This window comes from Tupaia chinensis, unplaced genomic scaffold (assembly GCF_000334495.1).
Source record: "Tupaia chinensis unplaced genomic scaffold, TupChi_1.0 Scaffold000528_1, whole genome shotgun sequence".
Taxonomy (NCBI): domain Eukaryota; kingdom Metazoa; phylum Chordata; class Mammalia; order Scandentia; family Tupaiidae; genus Tupaia; species Tupaia belangeri.
The window spans coordinates 649,274-671,357 of record NW_006160041.1 but is presented as its reverse complement, the minus strand read 5'-3'; the positions used below and the strand labels follow the sequence as shown (position 1 = coordinate 671,357).

Here is a 22,084-nt window from a genome sequence, read left to right as displayed (position 1 = left end):
CTGAAACCACGGAAAGCGAAACCGCGAGTAAGCTGGACTTAGTGGGTTTTTTTTTTTTTTCTGTTTTTTCCATAAATATGCTCCACAAATATTCTGTGCTTGTTTTCTGCTCCTAAAGCAAAGAAAATGGCATCCATCAATATATATTTTTCTGTGTGATGGAAAAACTTGTTTATAATTTAATTTGGAAAGATGGAACCCCTAGTCAAGTGCTCAATAATACTGATGTTTTGCAGAAGTATGGGTTGAGAACCCCCAAACGGACTGGCAAGTGGCTCTTGTCTGAGGCAGAAATTGGTCATCGAGGCCCATTGACTAGAACCCTGCCACATTTTCTTGATGAAACCAACTCATTACAACATGATCCTCTACCCCCTCCAACTTCCAGAACCCCTGCGCCAATAAGTGAGGTGTGTTCAGAAGACCTGGATTCAAATCCAGCCTCTGCCACCTAGTAGTTCAGTGACCTTGGAAAGTAATTTCGCTTTTCTGTTGCTCAGTTTGTAGAAAGATAAATGCTACATATTTTCCTAAAGGGTTGTCTTAAGATCAGATGAGTTAGTGAAAGCTCTGTAAAATGTAAGGTGGTGTTAATCTATTACATTTGGTTGATTTATTTACACTCTGATGCATCCAACAGATCATTGAAAACATCATTATCATTCAGTGGACTTATTAAGAAGATTATATTTACTCTTTCTCTTCTCATTCAGACACTTCTATTTTAATCACTAATAGGTGTGTCCAACCTTTGCTTGCTAGTGCCAGTTTGCTCGTGTCAACTAACGAATGTGTGACCCTGGCCAAGACCCTTCTGCACATTAGTTTCTTCATCTGAAGAGATGGTTCCACTAGGTGATTCCTAATGTCCTTTCTAACTCTATTGGAAGTCTATAGATTCTGGTGATAGAAAAACCCTGTCCACCTCCTTCCTGAACCACCCTAAATGTTTCACCAAGAAGGAGTGCATCTTAGAGAACAGAGAAATGATGATAAATGGTTGCTGGCTGGAAGAAACCAAGGAGGGATGGACTCCAGGGTGTCTTTGAACTGTCTTGGCTCTTTGCTTTCCTCATCACTGCCTGACTCCACTTGGACTCTCCTCTCTGGCAGGTGCCGTTTTCTGTCCTCCTTCTCCCTTCACAGCAAGGTGCACACTGCACGGACTTGCCTTTTATTCCCCCTTGCAGACAGTTACAGGTGGTGCTAGTATAATAGAAGCCATATTGATGGCAGCTCCTTCAAGACTCAACTCTATCAGTTCTTCGGAAGGTTGTCATCCAAGTAGCTTACCCATGACCAGAGGGTTACAGGCTAGGAAACTGATTCCTCTCTTTGGTTCTATCTGAAATGCTTTAGGGAATAGTTTAATGGTTTAGTTGGCAGCATTTGTCTTTCAAAGCCAATTATTATCAGGGCTTCATTAGTCGCCATTCACACATTTGTTTTCCTAACATCTGTTCCATTAATTTTCTGAAAGCCAGTGTCAGGCCCACCAGATGGTAATTTCCAGAAACACTCACTCATCCTTTCCTAAAGATCAGTAGCACATTTGCTTGTTTCCAGGCCTCTGATCCTTCCCGCCCTGCCCGTGACTTCCTAAGCTACCCCTCGGGGTGATTATGAGCTCATTCCAGCCATGTCCATTATGCGTGGAATTTGGGTCTAGGAGCTTAAATTTCAAGTTCTGGCTATTGTTACCATTTGTGTAGTAAGTTTTTCTCTGGGTGTGAATGCTGCTCAGACCTTGAAGTTGTAAAGTGTACAGGCACGGAGAAAAGACAGGATCTTTCTCTTTCCTTTATCTGGCTCCGAGGAGTGGGAAGAGCATTTGCCATCTTCAGTCTTGTGGACAGGGATGAAGAGGCCAGCGGGCCAGCACAGGCTGGCATAGCATGTACTGCCAAGGAAAGAGACCCTTAAGAGCTAGTGGTGACAGACCAGCTCAGTCTGATGAAACGTGTGTGCCTGCCAGGCTCAGGATGTGGGCTCTTTGCCATCCAAACCCTGCTTCATCAGGTCTAAAACACTGCGTCGATTATGTCACTGCCCTGCTCAAACACTTTCTGTGGCTCCCTGCTGTGAGCAGGATAAACTCCAATGCACTGACATAGAGGCCACCCTACAGGTGGACTCCGGTCTTGATCTTTCTCCACCCAGCTCTAGCCTTGCTCTTTAGTCCCTCTTACTTACATTTTTTTTCTCCTCCTGACTTTGCTTCCGGCAGTCCTTCCACGTTAAATTTCTTTCCCCTCTCTCCCCAAACTCTCTGCCCACTGGGCCCAGAATTGATGATCACGTCTTCCATAAAATGTTCCTTGCCTTTTACATCCTTTGATTTTCTGCAGCAACTTCTGGACTTTCCAAAGACTTTTTCCTTTCTGGTTTTGTTATTTGAGTCCATGCATTAACCTGCCCTGGATACTAGTCCCCTGGGAGGCAGGTGCTGTGCTTATGGTGTAGCACTGTGTTAGTACTGCGACTGACACACAGTATTTGCTCAATACACGTATAAGTGAATGCCCAAACACATGCATGGGTCAATTAGCTGCAAAATCAGTAAACCGCAAAGGAGAATCACTGATATCTTTTGATAATCTGCATTTTATATATATAAAAAAACAGACTGGAACATTTATTAGAGTTAGGGTGTCAAGGCAATGGGAGGAGAGGACATTGCATTTCATTGGCCAGACTTTAGTGCCATGTCCTGAGGCTCTGAGGCCTCATGACTCTGAGTTTGTGTGGCAAAGAGGCCACCCATTCTTAGGACTGTGAGTGATTCTAGGGCCACCAAGAATCCTTCTCCTAACTCCACCTTCAGATGTGAGGCATCACAGCTCTAGCATGGTCACAGGTGAGTCTGTGGCCACTTGGGGAAAGTGTTCCTGTGGGTCTCACTTGTGCTGTGTCTCTCCCCACTGCTTTATCCCCTAGACGAGCTTGCAGTTTGCCCCAAAGGAATCACTTCCAAGGTTTTTCGCTTCAACGTGTCCTCAGTGGAGCAAAATGGAACCAACCTGTTCCGGGCAGAATTCCGGGTCTTGCGGATACCGAACCCCAGCTCCAAGCGCAATGAGCAGAGGATCGAGCTTTTCCAGGTAAACCCCATCCAGAACAGAACTGCTCAGATAGGAAAGCCAACTCCTTTGTCCCATCAGGGCTCCTTGGACACAGAGTTCAGCAGACCTGGGTTTGAATCCTGGTTTCCCCTGAGCCTTAGTTTCCATATCTACCAACATATCTGTCCTTAAGAGGATTAAGAGGCCCAGATGGTGGCATAGTGCTATAACGGTACACTCCGCAAGGTAATCCCACATGCTAATGTTTCCAGTTCAAGTCCGCAGACCTCCCTGAGTATGTTGGTGCATGCTTGCCCACAATTTGGGGTGGCTGAAGCTGGATGTGGATTGTGGCATGGAGACCCTGATGGAGGTGTTTCATCTTTCTTTCTCTGTCTCATATGCTCACAGAAGAAATAAATAATTAAACTTTAAAAAAAGAACAAGAGGGCCAGCAGGTGGGGTGGTGGTTAAGGCGCTGGATCTCAAATGGCTAACTCTGCAGTTTGAGTTCCAGACCCAGGGGCTTTGAAAACACACAGAGTGTACATGCATGTGTGCCCAAAATCCAGAGGGGAGAAGAGAGGAGAAGGGATTGGGGTGGGTTGCTATCCCCACTGGGGGGTGATTTCTCACTTTCCCTCTCTCTGTCTCTTAGGTGAGCACATGTAAGCTATGGCCAAGATCTAAAAGAAAAAATAAAAGCAGGATTAAGAGTTACCTATGGTGCTCAAAGGGATGAAATTCCATCTGGAAGTCTGTGGCTTCCTATCACTCCCCTCGCCCGTCCTCCTGCCTCATGACACGTCCTGTGGTCCTCTGTCCCATCATTGGGGTCTTATTCCCTTCTCTGCCCCGTAGATACTCCGGCCAGATGAGCACATCGCCAAACAGCGCTACATTGGTGGCAAGAATCTGCCCACGCGGGGCACTGCTGAGTGGCTGTCCTTTGATGTCACTGACACCGTGCGTGAGTGGCTGTTGCGAAGAGGTGGGTTGGTCCTCGGGTGAGCATTTCGGAAGGAACCTCAGGTTTCTCAGTCCTTTGTGAGCTAGAGGGAAAGGGACGGAATTGAGGGGGGCATAGATGTGGGTTCAGACCTAGCATTGCCACTGTGTGCGTCCTCCATTTATTCAGTCAAACACTATTCATGAGATGCTCAGTCAGGCCAGGCCTAGGGATTCAGCGCTGAGCAAGACAGGTGAGGTCTAGATCTCACTGGGCTTTTGTTCTGGTGGGAGAGATGCACAATAAACAAGGAAACATAAGGATAAGTAAGAATTTCAGACAGTGGTAGAGAAGTACCAAGAGACCCTGACTTAGGATGACTGACTTACAATATTTGTCATTTACATTACAGTGAAAGCGGTAAGTGTTCAGTAGAAACCATACTTTGAATTTTGGTTGGTCTTTTCCCAAGCTGGTGATATGCAGTGCAATACTATTCTGTTTCTTTTTTTTTTTCTTTTTCTTTCTTTCTTTCTTTTTTTTTTTTTAAAGAAGTGTTTGCCTTAGGACATGTGTGCTCTCTGGAGAGAGAGACAGACAGACACAGTGAGAGGGAAAGTGAGAAATCATCCTCTGGGGGGTGGCCACACCACAATCCCATCTCCTCCATTCTTCTCCTGGGATCTTGGACATGTACACACACACACGTGCCTGGTATGATTTTCAAGTCACTGGGTCTGGGATTGGAATCATAGTCGACTACGTGGGAGTCCAGTGATATAACTGCTATGCATTTGCTGGTCCTTCTTTTATTTTTTTCAAGAGATTTTTGCTTTAGGGTGTGTGCGCTCGCTGGAGAGACAGAGAGATGAAAAGCTAGAAATCACCCCCCAATGGGGATGGCCATGCTGCAATCCCTTCTCCTCTATCCTCCTCTAGGGATCTTGAGCACACATGCCCACGCACCTTGTGTGAGTTTCAAGCCTCTGGGACCAGGACTTGAATCACTTTCAGCCATGTGGGAGCCCAACACCATAACCACTATGCCACCTGCTAGCCTCTGTTTTTCACTTTCAGTTCAAAATTCAATAAATTAAACGAGGGTCAGCCTGTGGCTTGGTAGCTGACCATGCAGTTCAAGTCCAAGACCCAGCAGTGGCTTGAGAAATATGCTGGGCATGAGTACATGTGTGTCCAAAACCCTGAAAGGAGGGAGAGATGGAGGAGATGGAATTGCAGTGTGATCATGTCCTGTGGGGGGTGGCTTTCTACCTCTTCTTCTGTCTCTCTTTGGAGAGCACATGAGCTCTCTGGCAAAATTTTAAGAGATAAGTGTATTTCATGAGATATTTAGCACTTTATTATAAAATGGGCTTTGTATTTGATGATTTTGCCAACTGTAGGCTAATGCAAGTGTTTTGAGCACATTTAAGGAAGGTGAAGCTATGCTATGATGTTCAGTAGGTTAGGTGTGTTAAATGCATTTTTGGCTCAATGATATTTTCAACTTATAATGGAGGAGCGTCTGTACTATGAACAAATAGAGAGGACAATGTTTGGGCCAGCAGGTGGCATGGAGGTTAAGGAGTTAGAGCCCACATGGCCACTTTCATGGTTCAAGTCTCAGACCTGGGGATATGAGAATCACAATGGTCACCTGTGTGTGTGTGTGTGTGTGTGTGTGTGTATGTGTCCAAAATCTCGAGCAGACAGTAGAGGAGAAAGGATTGCAGTGTGCTCATCAACCCTTTCCCTGCCCCCACCTGGGGGTGATTTTTCACTTTCCCCTCTCCTTCTGTCAGTCTCTCTCTGGCAAGTGTACAGACTCAATAGCAAAGAACAACAACAACAAAAAGCAATGTGACGATGACCAGACAGGGCCCAACATTAGATGCTCAGGGAAGGCCTGTCGCTACGATGAACGGATCTGTGCACTAGTTTCGAGTGATAAGGAGGAGACAACTCCTGCAGGTCCGGATAAAGGCTCTCCTAAGCTAAGGAAATAGCCAGGCCCAGGCCTCCAAAGGAAACCATCTTAATTCATTCCACAGTGTTAGCAGCAAACACACTGGTGTGGCTGCAGCGTAGTGAGCCATGTGTGGGTGAGGGGAGGAGGGTATGTCTGTCAGATTGCCGGAGCTATGTGATTTAGTACTATATGATTTGGGCCATGGCAAGGTCTTAGGACTTCTCCTGAGTGTGATGAGAAGCTGTGGAGTGCTAGCAGCAGAACTGGGTGAGGCAATTTGGTTTCCATCATTCCAAGAGCTCTCTGGTTGCCATGAGGTCAAGGGAAGCAGCAGGAAACTCAGGGCCATTGCAGCAGCCTGAAAGACAATGGGGGCTTAGAGCAGGGCAGCACAGTGGCTGTGGCTTCGTTCTATGTTCTGCAGGTAGTGCCATGGGACAGGCTGGCTAGGCATGGGGTGTGAGGACACAAGAGAGGGCTTTGGGTGACTTCTAACTCTTTGGACTGAGGATTCTGATGGTATTCCGTATTGAAATAGGGAAGACTGGGAGAAGAACAAGTTTGGGGCAGGTTCTATTTTAGCCAATGAAGATTTTTTGTTTGTTCATTTTGTTTTTCATGAGAGAGGGTGAGAGTGAGTACTTGTGTGAGAGGGAGAGAGAGAGAGAAGTATTGACAGAGTCTTGGTATGTTGTGATCTCTTGCCCCAGCCTTCCAGCAAGCGAGGGCCACAGGCAGGAGCCACTGCGCCAGGCTTGTTTCAGATCGACTAAGAACCAAGCCCGGGCCAACCATGTGGTGCCGTGCAGTGGTACCTTACTGCCTGCCCCACCACAGCTGGGCCTGGGCAATTAGTTTGGAAGGCCTGGTAGTCATCCAAGTGGGGCTAAATGAAATGTGTATCAACCTTTACACGCCCCAAGTACCTTAGCCATGTACCTGGAACTTAAGGTCCTTGCCTGCATGACTCACAGAGCTGTTTAAGAGGCAAATGCATTCGAGAGAACTTTATGGTTTCCACATATTTTACAAAAGCAAGCTTTTATTATGTGAGATAAAGAAAACAAGGTTCAGAGAAGTTAAGGGACTTGCCCACGATTATCCAACCTGGGGGATTTGAGTCTACTGACGGATGGTTCCTGATGTCTCAGGGTACCGCCCTCTGTGACTTCTCTTTCCTTGGCTGGTACTTCCTGGTCTGATGGCTTGGTTGGTTGGGGTTACAGATGGTGGTCCCTTCTGCTTTCTCTCCCCCTTATGTAGGTTTTTCTACTCTCACTAACTGCCATAAAGTCACAGTCTATTCACATACTGATGTTGGAGTCCCTACCAGGTAGATTCTTCTATGTCTTTGAAGGTTTTAGGAAACCAGGGATTGAAGCTGTAAAGCAGAGATCGCAGAATACTTGGCCTGCCTATTAGTTTAAATTTAAGTAGTGATTGGGACCAGCAAATGGTGTAATGGTTACGTCGCTGGACTCCCACAGAATCAACCACGGTTTGAGTCCTGGACCTGGTGGCTTAAAGTTCACGCTGGGCCTGTGTGTGTGCCTACCCAAAATCCCGAGAGGAGGATGGAAGAGAAGGGATTGCGGCATGGCCATCTCCCCTGAGGGGTGATTTTTCACTTTCTGTCTCTCTGTCTCTTTGGTGAACACACACATCCTACAGCAAAAAATCTTTCTAAAAAAAAGATTAAGTAGTCGTCAACAGTTTTTTAAAAAAAATTTGCCTGAGGGCATGTGATTACTGGAGAGAGAGAGTGAGAAAGACAGAAAGCGAGAAAGTACTCCCCCATGGGGCACAATCATGCTGTAATCCCTTCTTCTCCATTTCTCCCTTCCTTTGGGATTTTAGGCACACACACACACACACACACACACACTCATACCCAATATGTTTCTGAAGACACGAGGTCTGGGGCTTGAGCCATGTAGTAGGCCATATGAGATCCAGCACTGCAGGCTGGCCCAACAATTTTTTTTTTTTAAGTCAGGAGATTTTACATGAAACATGGACATCTGTCTTCTCTTGAAAAACTGGAAGAGTTCCTGGTAAGGCTCCACCAGAAACAAGTGATGGCAGCCCCTTGATATAGGATATACATCCTCCAGGCCCCGCAGTCCCCCACCCCCACTCCTCGTTTCCTAACAGTGAGGCTGGCAGTTCCTATGAGGGAATTTCAAAAACTTGGGGAAAAAATGGAATTAAATTGAGCTTATTTTGGTGCAAAAATTTTGAAGTCTATGTGTAGTTTTTTCATAATATGTATTTTCCATGACTTTTTGAAGACCCCGTGTATATAGCATCATATAGTAGCTCAGTTTTTCTCACTTGCATAACCTGCCTGGGCTCTGTAGGCATCTGAGTTTGCAAGTCCCCATCTAAGGGGTATTATGTGGTGGCTGAATTGGCAGAGAGTGGGCTGGAGATCTTGCCCCAGTCTCAAAAGTAACTAGGAATTCCATCCCATTCTTCCTACTAAGAAGGCAAAAGCCCAGGAGAACCCACGTGGAAGGCCAACAGCGGCGTTGTTGGGAATTCTGACTCAGACAGCACTCTGCCTTGAGCCCGACATGGCTGCAGAAAGGAGGGACTGGGGAAATTAATCTCTTAGCTTCCCTGTCTGATTTTGATCAGCTCCACCTGGATTTCTTTGAAGCCCTGGGCACTTGAAGGAGTTATTATTTTCACAGCTGCAGAATTCAATGAGAAGTTTGCATTGAAAATGATTTCCATCCTCCTTGAGACATCAAAAAGATAATTTCGTAATAAAACCTATGGGTCCCCCACCCACCATGCTCACTGCTGCCAATTCTGAGGTTAGTTCTTCACTGGAAGCTTCAGTTCCCACTTAGGCAGATATGTCCCACCCCTCCCACAGGGGAATCGTAACATGGGCCCTTACTTATCCAGAACTCCTGAGTCTCTTTGGAGTTCATGGCCCCAAACTAGGCAGCAAATGGGCTCCAAACTGGAGCAGTAGTTGATGTGGCTTGAGGAGGGAACTGAGTCAAGTGTGTGGTCTTGGATTAATTCAGCAAACATCTGAGAGCTTATGTACACCATGTAGCCAGGCTGTGTTTGTGTAGTAGGGCTGGTTGGAGTCCTAGCAAGAGTGTTGGACATGGAGGCCAGCAGGTGGCATGGTGGTTAAAGTGCTAGACTCTTACATGGCTATCCACAGTTCAAGTTCTAGACTCAGTGGCTTGAAAATCATGCCAGGTGCATATGTGTGCAGACCCAAAATCCTGAGAGGAGAGTGGAGAAGAAAGGACTGTGGAATGGCCATCCCTCCTAGGGGGTGATTTCTCACTTTCCTTTTCCCTGACTCTGTCTTTTTCCAGCAAGCACACACACTCTGTAGTAATAATAATAATAAAAAAAAATCTTAAAAAAAAAAAGGGTGGAAACCAGCAGTTAGCGTAATGGCTATGTCGTTGGACTCCCACGTAGTCGACCGCAGTTCGCGTCCTGGACCCGGTGGCTTAAAACTCACGCCGGGCGCGTGTGCGTGCGTGCCCAAGATCCCGAGAGGAGAATGGAGGAGAAGGGATTGCGACGTGACCCATCCCCTCTGGGGGGTGATTTCTCGCTTTCTGTCTCTATGTCTATCTGTCTGTCTGGCAAGCGCACGTGCCCTATAGTGAAAATCTCTCCAAAAAAAAAAAAAAAAAAAGGGCCCTGGTTGGCATGTATTTTCCATGACTTTTTGAAGACCCCGTGTATATAGCATCATATAGTAGCTCAGTTTTTCTCACTTGCATAACCTGCCTGGGCTCTGTAGGCATCTGAGTTTGCAAGTCCCCATCTAAGGGGTATTATGTGGTGGCTGAATTGGCAGAGAGTGGGCTGGAGATCTTGCCCCAGTCTCAAAAGTAACTAGGAATTCCATCCCATTCTTCCTACTAAGAAGGCAAAAGCCCAGGAGAACCCACGTGGAAGGCCAACAGCGGCATTGTTGGGAATTCTGACTCAGACAGCACTCTGCCTTGAGCCCGACATGGCTGCAGAAAGGAGGGACTGGGGAAATTAATCTCTTAGCTTCCCTGTCTGATTTTGATCAGCTCCACCTGGATTTCTTTGAAGCCCTGGGCACTTGAAGGAGTTATTATTTTCACAGCTGCAGAATTCAATGAGAAGTTTGCATTGAAAATGATTTCCATCCTCCTTGAGACATCAAAAAGATAATTTCGTAATAAAACCTATGGGTCCCCCACCCACCATGCTCACTGCTGCCAATTCTGAGGTTAGTTCTTCACTGGAAGCTTCAGTTCCCACTTAGGCAGATATGTCCCACCCCTCCCACAGGGGAATCGTAACATGGGCCCTTACTTATCCAGAACTCCTGAGTCTCTTTGGAGTTCATGGCCCCAAACTAGGCAGCAAATGGGCTCCAAACTGGAGCAGTAGTTGATGTGGCTTGAGGAGGGAACTGAGTCAAGTGTGTGGTCTTGGATTAATTCAGCAAACATCTGAGAGCTTATGTACACCATGTAGCCAGGCTGTGTTTGTGTACTAGGGCTGGTTGGAGTCCTAGCAAGAGTGTTGGACATGGAGGCCAGCAGGTGGCATGGTGGTTAAAGTGCTAGACTCTTACTTACATGACTATCCACAGTTCAAGTCCTAGACTCAGTGGCTTGAAAATCATGCCAGGTGCATATGTGTGCAGACCCAAAATCCTGAGAGGAGAGTGGAGAAGAAAGGACTGTGGAATGGCCATCCCTCCTAGGGGGTGATTTCTCACTTTCCTTTTCCCTGACTCTGTCTTTTTCCAGCAAGCACACACACTCTGTAGTAATAATAATAATAAAAAAAAATCTTAAAAAAAAAAAGGGTGGAAACCAGCAGTTAGCGTAATGGCTATGTCGTTGGACTCCCACGTAGTCGACCGCAGTTCGCGTCCTGGACCCGGTGGCTTAAAACTCACGCCGGGCGCGTGTGCGTGCGTGCCCAAGATCCCGAGAGGAGAATGGAGGAGAAGGGATTGCGACGTGACCCATCCCCTCTGGGGGGTGATTTCTCGCTTTCTGTCTCTATGTCTATCTGTCTGTCTGGCAAGCGCACGTGCCCTATAGTGAAAATCTCTCCAAAAAAAAAAAAAAAAAAAGGGTCCTGGTTGTGCTGTTGCTCAGACAGTCTCTACATGCAGAGCTGGCCTCCCATAGCAGGCTGGGCAGGGAGCACTCCTGGCATCATTGATCAGAACAGGTGGGACACTGGGAAAACACAACCATTCTAGACCTCAGTGAATGTGTGGCCCTTTTTCTTGGTGGTTTCTGTTGCCCTCTTTTCTCTCCTCATCTTCAGAAATTAAGTGTGGCATTAGGCTGTCTCTGAATCCTGGCATTACCATGTACTGGTTGGATACCATAGGCAAGCCATTTATTTTCCCTAAGCCTCAGTTTCCTCATCTGTGTACTGGAGGATAATGATAGTTCTTACTTTGTAGGATTATTATAGAGATGAAGTGAATTATTGTTTGTAAATTCTTAGTATTTGATGTAAAGCTCAACAAATGTTCTTGATTGTCATCAACTCTGAGCCTTCTACCTGTGGGCCCAGCCAGGCCACCACTATCTCATGCTTACCTCCTGTGTCCTCATGTCCTTTGGACCCTTGGCCATTGACTGTCTAATCCAGACTGTTCTCTAGTTTCACAACTGTCTTCCTGAGCTGTTCATCTTGGTGAGCCATTCACATTCTCAACTTCCCCATCACAGTGAATAAGGATTCCCAAAGATGAAAGCTATAAGTAATTTTTACCTCACTCTGTCCTTCCTTTTTTAGGGAAATGTGGCCATTTGTAACCATGATTTCCATCTCACCTCCTTGAGAATCTACTCTGTTCTCTATATCCACAATCACAGCCCTAGTGGAAAGGTTGACATTTTTCATTTAAGCTGATTCTACTGTTTGTTTTGCAGGTGATCTTGCCTCTAGCTTTGATTCCTGACTTTCAATCCTGTCACTCAGGCTTCCATCTTGTGACCCGTTGAATCTGTGGCCTTTTGAGTCACTGTCACACTCTAAAGTTTAGTTACTTCCATTCCCTAGTCTCTTCCATGCTTCTGCCTCTTTATCTTTTCTCATTAGGGTGGTTCAAATATCTCTGTTCCCAACAAACATTAGGTGGTATGAATGTTTTCTTTAATTCCTGAATCCTTATCCTTTTGCTAAGTAGGTAGGTGACAACTTGGGTGACTATTACAACTCTTTGTTATGGCCACTACTTTATGCTCCCGTTTGGTTGTTCATAATGTCACAGAACCACACAGATTGTGGCAACACGTGTGTGAAGGCCTGCTCTGAGCTTTGGAAGCACTTTCTGTCTCCTGTAACCCTCAGCATAACCCAATTCCTGTGACTGCCTATGGAGCAGAGGCCCTGGATCACCCCTGGGGAGAGGGTGGCCTGGCATACTTCCCAGTCACACCAAGTGCTTTTCTCACTGATTCTGTGTCTTATTTTGCAGAGTCCAACTTAGGCCTGGAAATCAGCATTCATTGTCCATGTCACACCTTTCAGCCCAATGGTGACATCCTGGAAAACATCCATGAGGTGATGGAAATCAAATTCAAAGGTAACAAAATGAATGTGTATAGTAGGATAGGTGGGAGGTGTTAAGGGGATAGAATAGAAAGACTCCTACAAGCTCCTTTACAGAGATGGCCAACAAAAGCAATGGGCATGACTTTCACCTTACAGAGGACGTGCTAGTGTGTTGAGCCTCTCTGAGCCCAGTGACATGGGGAGCAGGGCTCCTCTTTCACAGGTGGCATGCAGTTAAGCGAGATAACAAATGGAAAACACAATGCCAGCAATGCTCAACAAATAAGAGTCATTTTCCCCTCCCCTAAAATAAACTACCTTTGATGGCCCTGAATGAGAGTGCCACGATTAGGGACTTTCTGGTTGTTATAGGGCTCATCCAACCCTTGCCCAGGAGGCAGGCATCTGGGTTTGGGTGACTTCTTCTAGGCTTGGGGTGTTTGTCCATTGGTGTTTTTGTAGAGATGGCAAAAGGTGAGTCATTTCTCATTTTCCAATATGTTTCCTAGAAACTCAACCTTGGAAATTTCTGGAGTTTAGGAATTCTCTTTTCTTCCTTTCATATTCTCATTTTCGGTAAGGGATGCCTGAAGTTAAAGGCTTGTCTGAGAAAGGTGCAGGCCTTTCTTGATTCCCAGCCCTAGGCAGTTCTCGTAATCTGCCCTCTCCTTGTAGCTGGATACTAGAATAAAGCTGTGCTTGCCCCTCTCGCATTGCGCCTCCTCCTGGGCAGTGATGGAATGAATGAGGAGCAGCCTCCAAGGGCTATGATTTCCTTAGGCTAGAAATTGCCACTTTCTTTCCCTTCTGTAGGTATGGACAACGAGGATGATCTTGTCCGTGGAGATCTGGGGCGCCTCAAGAAACAGAAGGATCACCATAACCCGCATCTAATCCTCATGATGATTCCCTCACACCGGCTTGACAACCCAGGCCAGGGGGGTCAGCGGAAGAAGCGGGCCCTAGACACCAATTACTGCTTCCGGTGAGCCTGGGCCCATACAGGAATTAACATCCAACAGGTGCCTACTGCGGCCTGGGCCCCAGATCTAACTAAGCCACACTCAGCTGAAGGCCCCTGATTCACAGACATCTCCAGGGAAGTTGAAGATCTCCCATCTTTCTGTTTTTTGGTTTTTTTTTCTGGGAGTCTCACTGTTTTACTGCCCAACTCTGAAAAGGCCTGATGAAGTAAATGCAAGAGAGTGTTGCAAAATAGTTTGGAATAGAGGCACTTGGCTGAAGCCTCTCCATGGTTTTCAGGTCACAGGGTGTGTTTGTGTATGGGGAGAGTAATGTAAGAGTTTCCATTAAAGAGGTGCTCAGTTCCCTAGAAAGGGACCAAGGATGCTACTGGATGGGAAGAAACAAGGCAGTTTTTGTCTGAAGGGAAATGTGAAGTAGGGAAATCAACAACTAATTCAGAAATAGTTGGGTAACCAAGATAAGGCACAGCCTTTCCCCTTATTTAGGAGGGGTTTAACTGCTCCTTTATAAGGGAGGGAGGATGATAAAGCATGCATACAATTACTCAAAGTACAGGGTGATCACATCCATGAGAGGGTCTGAAGAATGAAGTGCTTTAAGAATTAGGAGCACGGAGCTCATCCTTGGACACAGGAAAGGCTTCGGAAGGTGTGAAATGAGAGCAGAGCCTCGAGGATGAGTGGGTTTGGATCAGTGAGGGTCTGGGAGGAGGAAGCACTTCAGGTAAAGAGAGGGGCACAGGAGAGGCAATGTGGGTGGAGAGGATGCCTAAATGAAGCTGGGTAGCAAGAACTGGGAAGCCTTAGATCTGGAAGCCTTTTGGAACAACTGGATAAACTGGTGATGCTGAACTTGGGAACGGAAGGTACAGGAAAGGCAATGTAGTTGTTGCCATTGTCTAATGGGCTAGTATGTGCATTAGTTATCTCTCTCTCTTTTTTAAAAAGTGTATTTCCAGGGCCAGTTGGTGGCATGGTGGATAAGGCACTGGATCCTCCATGGCCAGCAGAGTGGCTCAAGTCCTAGACCCAGTGACTTGAGAAACACGCTGGGCACATGTGCAAAATCCTGAGGAGAATGGAAGAGAAGGGATTGTGGAGTGGCCATCCTCCCGGGGTGGGGGTGGGGCAATTTCTCACTTTCTCTCTATCTGCCTCTCTCTAGCAAGTGCATGTGCCCTATAGCAAAATTTAAAAGAAAAAGAGTTTATTTCTTTCTTCTTTGAGAGAGAAAAAAAAAATCAACAAACAAACAGGCAAACAAACAGGGTCTTGACACTTCAATGCAGCCCCAGCCTTTGGTCAGCCCAGGATCACAGGCAAGCATATTGTCCAGTGTACCCAGGGAGGTTCCAGACTTGAACCTGGAACCTTCCCCTGTGGGATTGCCTTGCAGATCCTCGTGTTTTACCACTGTGCTGTCTGGCCCCTGTATGTGTCTATTGATTAGAAATGAATGCTCTTGGCTACAGGCAGTGGTGACTTAAACCATGGGGGACTTCTTTTTCACAAGAGCCTGTAGCAGCAGGCTCAGGGTTGGTTTGGCTGCTTAATTACGTCAAAGGCAGAGGTTTTCTCTCTTTCCAGTCTGCCATGTTTGGTATGTTGGCTCTTCATCCTCTCACTTATGGTCATAGAGACTATGGAGCTCCAGTATCTTGTCCACATTTAAGGGAAGGAGGGGAAAGGGTGAAGAGCCAGCAGCTTCCCTTTTCCATCTGTTACTTTTATGAATACAGTTGTCTCCCTTTATCTGAGGGAACATGTTTCACAATCCCTAGTGGCTGCCTGAAACTGTCAAACAAACCAAACTCTATATATACTGTTTTTTTCCCTATACATAGATACCTATGATGAGGTTTAATTTATAAATTAGGCATAATAAGAACTTAACAATAACTAATAATAAAATAGAACTATTACAACAATATATTGCAATGAAAGTTATGTGAATTTGGTCTCACTCACTCTTGAAGGTCTTATTGTACTATGCCCGCCCTTCTTGTGATGAAGTGCAATAAAATGTCTCCATGCTGGGATGAAGTGAGGTGAATGATGCGGGCATTAGGATATAGCATTTATTTATTTATTTTTTTCAGAGAGGTTTTTGCTATGGGGCGTGTGTGCTCACCAGAAAGACAGAGACAGAGAGACAGAAAGCGAGAAATCACCCCCCAGGGGGGTTGGCCACACTGCAATCCCTTCTCCATTTTCCTCTCAGGATCTTGGGCATACATGCACATGCGTCTGGCATGAGTTTAAGTCACTGGGTCTGGGACTCGAACTACGGTTGGCTACATGAGAGTTCAGCGACATAGCCATTACACCAACTGCTGGTCCCAATGACATAGCATTTAAAACGTTGAGTTGTTTATTTCTGGAATTTTCCATTTAATATTTTCAGACTGGTTCACCACGGGTAACTGAAATTGCACAAAGTGAAACCACGGATAAAGGGCTAAAAATGTAATCACGTTTCTTTGCCAGAACTTTCCCTCACCCTCTGCATTCTTCTCTATATGTCTGCTTGGTCATTATTGGGTCACATGACCACCCTACCTGCAAGAGAGGCCAGACAAATTATTATTAGCTGTTCCATGTTCTGAATAGAGGTGGCAAACAACCAATAGTGTCTACCACGGTTCACCATTGGAACCCACAGGAAGCCAAATTTTAGCTAATAGCTACCTTTGGAAGTAGCAGGTTCTAGGTCTCAGCAGATATTGAAGCAGAAGCTAGATGCCCACTTGGGAAGGGGTATTGGCAAAAGGATTTCTGCAGGCAACAGACTTAAAGGGGCCAAGATCATCACTTTTGGGCAATCTAGAAATCCTGATTCTAGTAGAAGGATATGGGTTGCTTTGGTTAGATGGCTTCTAGGTGTAGCCTAAGCTAGTGTGTGCAAGACACATAGAGTTATTTATGATTGGGTACACAATGAGGAGGTAACAATAAAACAAACCTCAACAAAACTGAGCTAGTTGGTAATGTATAGTACTTGGTTTGATGTGGGGCACTTTACATCTCTCTCTTTTTTAGGTTTTTGCCTTAGGGTACGTTTGTACGCTGGAGAGAGAGACAGAGGCAGTGAGAGGGAAAGTGAGAAATCACTCCCAGGGGGATGGCCATGCCACAATCCCTTCTCCTCCAATCTCCTCCTGGGATCTCAGGTACACACTCACACATGCCTGGCATGATTTGAGCCACCAGGTCCAGGACTCTAATCATGGTCAGCCATGTGGGAGTCCAGCGACATAAACACTTTGCCATCTGCTGGCCTCTATGTCTCTCTGCTTATTTGTGATGTGAAGGGGCCAGGGCCACCTTCATCTCTGTCTTTTTATGACAGGATCTTAGAATGGTCTTATAGTGTTGTAATGGTCCTCCTACTGCAACCTTCTAGCTGGGACTACTGACATGTGCCACCATGCCTGTCTCTTTTTATGTTTTTTTGCTGTTTATCTCCATGTGTGTTTAATGGAGATAAACAGAGACAGAAAGAGGGAAAGTGAGAAAGCACCCCCCCAGGGGGGGAGTCCATGCCCCCCAATCCCTTTTTTTTTTTTAAAAGAGAGTTATTTATTTATTTAATTCCATTTGTTATTATCATTTTTTAATTTGGCCAGACAGAGACAGAGAAAGGGAAAGTGAGAAAGTAAGCTACTAGGTCTGGGACTCGAACCATCGTCAACCTTTATCAATTCAGTGCCTTTATCCACCACACCACCTGCTGGTCTCACTACTTTGTTCTTCTCTTGGAATTTTTTGGGTTCACGTGTCTGTGTTTTTCAAGTCACAGGGTCTGGGGCTCGAACCTCACTGTTGGCCATGTGGGATCGAGCTGCCTTAACCAGCACACCACCTGCTGGCATATATATATATATATATATATATTTTAATACAGGATATCGCTGTGCTGCCTAGGCCAGCCTTGAGCTCATGATTCTCATGCCTTAGCTTCCCTGAGTTGCTGGGATTATAGGCAACATGCCCTGTCTTCAGGTTGACCAGGAATCAAACCTGGGCCTCCCATAAGGTCCCAGCCTACAATACACAGGGTCTTAGCAGCACATACCACTACAGAGGGGTCCATCTTTGCCTCTTTACTCTTCCTTATTCAGCATTTTAATCAACCTACTATATCCTTGGGCTCCTGGTCTTTCACACAGGAAAATGCCTCTCTGGTTTTCTCAGCCCCATGCACTTGAGCCTGGCATTCCATTGATTAGAACCATCTTCTATGATGGCATGGGAAGACTTCAAGAGAAAGCATGAGGGCATGTATGTAATTTCTCTTATTGGTGGTTTCCTTTTAGGTTGATTTTCTATAAATTTTTTTTGTTGTAGTAACTTGGAGGAGAACTGCTGTGTGCGCCCCCTCTATATTGACTTCCGACAGGATCTGGGCTGGAAATGGGTCCATGAACCTAAGGGTTACTATGCCAACTTCTGCTCAGGCCCTTGCCCATACCTCCGCAGTGCAGACACCACCCACAGCACGGTAAGGAGCAGGGCTCATGGCATCCGGGTCACTTGTAAAAAGAATGAATGAGGGATTGGATGTTGAATGCGTGAATGACCTGAGGGGAGTAAAATCCCTCTAACAGGGTTCTGGTCTTGACCCTAGCCCAACTCTACTAGGTCACATTCTAGCCTTTAAAAATTCTCCTCATATTTTAATTGTCAGAAAGAGAGAGAGAGAGAGGGGGGGGGAAAGAAAGAGAAAGAGGGAGAGAAATAACCTTTTGATGAGGTGATGTCACATCACCATCTTTTTCTGTCCACTTTGCCATCCTGTTAGGACTTTGGGCATATGCCTGATGGGCTTTTTTTTTTTTTTTTTTTTTTTTTTTTTTTTTTTTTCTTGGAACACTCCTTCTTCGGGTCTAGGGCACATGCACTTGCTGGGGGGAAAGAAAGAGAGAGCAAGCGAGCAAAAGCACCCTCAGTGGGGTTGATGACACCACAACGTTTTCTCTGTTCTCCTTTCAGGATTTTGGGCAGTCATGCACATATGCCTGGCATTTTTCAAGCTACTGTGTCTGGGAATAGAACCATGTTGTTGGCCTTGTGGGATCCAGCCGTCTTAATCACTACGCCACCTGCTGGCTCTAGATTTGTTTTTCTAGCCACCAGGACCAGGATTTGAACCATGGTCAGACATGTGGGATCTGGTTCCCTCTGTGTAGGGCTTAACTGCTCTACTATGTGCCAGTCCCATCCAATATTTTCAACTAGATTTTTTCCTTGAAACTGTCACATGCCATCCTATATAGATGAGGTGTTTGTGTATGGCTGACAAGGAATGCTGGCATAGAACTCAAATACATTCAGCTCTTAAATGCAGCAAAGTTATTCTAAAAGATAAAGCACAGAGGTGAGGAGTCCACCTCTGAGAATAGTTTGTCTTTTCCTCAAGGGGAATCAAAAATAGGTCAGGAATTTGTGAAGCATGTTTCCTTAGAGCTCATTAGTACTACAATCTGTCTGCAGTGGGCACCTACTGAACGCCCAAGGCAATGTTCAGTGAGAGCATTTCTCGCCCAAGTGATCAGTTACTGCAAGGAGGGCTGTGTAGGAGTGCTTTCTTCACAGTACAGAGAACTTTATTATCGATTTAAAGTCCTCCAATAACTAGTAGATGCTTAAGCTAATAACCGTTGAACAAACACAGACACTTTACATTTTGTCATCGTGGATGAACAGTAACTAGTCACTCTTCAAGCTATGGGCCAGCAATCCTCTCAGTAGCTCAGCAGCCATTCTACCACGTGCTCAGTCTCTAAGGAGCGTCTGGACTTTGCCGTGTTCCTGAGCTCCAGGCCTGAGGCTTGGCTCCCTAACCTCTAAATGTGCCCTTCCCCAGGTGCTGGGACTGTACAACACCATGAATCCAGAAGCATCTGCCTCCCCTTGCTGTGTGCCCCAGGACTTGGAGCCCCTGACCATCCTGTACTATGTGGGGAGGACCCCCAAGGTGGAGCAGCTCTCCAACATGGTGGTGAAGTCTTGCAAGTGTAGCTGAGACCCCGCCTGCGGCAGAGAGAGAGGAGAGGGAACTGCCATGCCTGACTGCCCGCTCCTTGGGAAACACGAAACAACAGACCTCACCTAGAGGCCTGGGGCCCTCAACCTTCGGCTCCAGGCAAGAGGCAGAGATGGAGGTCTCCTTTTGGGACATTTCTCTTTCTTGCTGGCTCTGAGAATCACTGTGGTAAAGAAAGTGTGGGTTTGGTTAGGGGAAGGCCGAACTCTTCAGAACACATAGATTTTCTGTGACGCAGACAGAGGTGGTGGGGAGAGAGGAAAAGGACGGCAAGTTGACATATCTAATGGCAGTTGGCTTTGGGCTACCGTAGGGAGGAAGAAAGGCAGAGAATGGCCGGGTCAGGGCCTGACTGGAAGACACTTGGGATCTGAGCTCAGATTTGCTCATTGCTGTACCATGTCCGCTCTAGAGAATCTGGATTACGTTACAGAAGACAAGTTTCTTCAGACGGGTTACCATCACAAAGTCCCAGAGTTGTATCTCATACTGCCTGGGATTAAGGACATAGTTGTTATTTTTGCAAATTGTCTTCCTTACACCAATCAGCAGCCTGGGTCATTACTGGGAGAAAATCCAGGTAATGTTCCCCGGCCATCAACTACATTGGGCCCTAGATATGCTGAACTACAAAGTCAGGGGTGGGAACTAACCCTCTCCTGGCTGCTCTCTGGGTCCCTCCTCTCGCCTTCTTCCTCAGTCCTATTTCCCCCTGGATGTTTGGCTAGATACTTTCTGGTCAGGATGCATATACCTGGATTTGGGGGTCCATGCAGCCATGGGGCATTCTGGGTTCTTCCCTTCTTATCCCTCAAGACCCTGTGTTTATCTGGTCTTCCTGGAAGCAGGTGCTACAACATGTGAGGCATCCGGGGAAGCTGCATGTGTGTCACACAATGACTTGGCCCCAGACGCATAGACTGAGGTATAAAGACAAATACAAATATTACTCTCAAATCTTTGTATAAATAAATATTTTCGGGGACTCTTGGATGATTTTATCTTCTGGAAGATTGTTTCTGGAACAGTAAAAGACTTATTCTAAGGTATACGTCTGACTTGATATGTATCCTCAATTATCCTTTTCTTAATTCCATGTTCACATCTACTAATCAGAAGTGAAGAAACTCTCAGACATCAAATATACTACTTTGCGTGAATGCCCTGTGCCCCTTCCTTCTTGCAGAGTGTATCCTCAGACACACAGAGGCAGCAGCTCAGAGTTACACAAAGCAAGCAAACTTCACCTCCAGATTACTGTAGGTGTACTCTCCTGGTATGGACCCTTACACATGGAAATGTGGTTGTACATTACCTATAACTGACCACCATCATCATTTTTGAAAATCTTTCCTCACTCTTCAAATCAGTTGAGAATTACAGTGGTTGTCTGTGGCAAATGGCCCAAAAGTGTTAATTCTCTTATCAAGTTTAAGTCTCAATGGGACAACCAGGAACCTTGTCTCAGACTATGGGCCTCTTGTCAGGGATCTGGCAATGGGAAAGGGTATGAAAAGCACAATCCCACAGTTCTCTTTTTGAGGTCTAAGACCTCAGAGCAATGCAGAATTCTGTCATGGGATTAATGTGCACTTGAAGCAGCCATCGGCACTGAGTGAGCGACTGAACAAGTGAACGTAGTAAGGAACCATGTAACAACTCCTGAAATACACAATCCTCTCAGGAGATCACTTACTACTGTTTAAAAAAAAAAAAAAAAAAAAAAGTCCAGCTGAGACTAAAATTGGCAGGTTCAAGAACGTGGATGCTAAGCTTCTGTCTGCATATGTGTGGTGATATGCATGTGCCTTGCTCCTGCTAGAGGTCCCCATAATTAAACTCCTGAGTTTGGTCATCAGGACTTTTTTCCTGCTCTGTCCATGTCCAGCCAATTCTAAGGGCTTTTCTTTCTGCCTCCACCCCACATAGCACTCGTTTACTCCCTCTGTTCTTCCAGGGGCCATGTCCCTGCCCTAGAGCCATGGCTGGTGGGACTGTGCTCCCTCTTACTTTAAGGAGGTCAAGGGTCTGGGGGAGAGGGGATATAGTGTGTCAGTCTGTTCACTGTGGCAGCCACTCTCAAACATCAGAGGGTGCGAGAATCACCCGAATGTTTATTAAAAGAACTTTAGGCCCCTTCAGAGGTCTTTAGGTCTGGGTGAGGGTCCAGGTTTCCTAAAAACTACACTATGAGAAGCAGCATGTTATACCTGACATCACTGGTCCTTATATGAGGCTTCAATAAGGAAGAGGAAATAACCTTTCTGGTCCTGACCAGACCTTCCTTTTTATCCAACTTCACTGAACATCACTAAAATGTTGGCTTGTGGCCCAACCTAAAGAATGAGGCAACTAGGGAACCAGCAGTTAGCGTAATGGCTATGTCGCTGGACTCCCACGTAGTCGACCGCGGTTCGTGTCCCGGACCCGGTGGCTTAAAACTCACGCCGGGCGCGTGTGCGTGCGTGCCCAAGATCCCGAGAAGAGAATGGAGGAGAAGGGATTGCGGCGTGACCATCC

General features: G+C 46.1%; 1 protein-coding gene across 1 annotated transcript in view; it reads left to right on the top strand.

Annotated features, from left to right (window-relative positions):
• The window catches only part of TGFB3 (transforming growth factor beta 3), a 28,750-nt gene extending 7,854 nt beyond the window's left edge, over nt 1-20,896 (top strand). The window contains 6 exon segments of the mRNA XM_006157055.3: nt 2,938-3,101; nt 3,924-4,053; nt 12,456-12,563; nt 13,346-13,517; nt 17,866-18,019; nt 19,385-20,896. Of these exon segments, the coding sequence (XP_006157117.1) occupies nt 2,938-3,101; nt 3,924-4,053; nt 12,456-12,563; nt 13,346-13,517; nt 17,866-18,019; nt 19,385-19,543 (887 nt within the window). The 3' untranslated portion in view covers nt 19,544-20,896.
• Nucleotides 20,897-22,084: the final 1,188 nt, after the last annotated feature.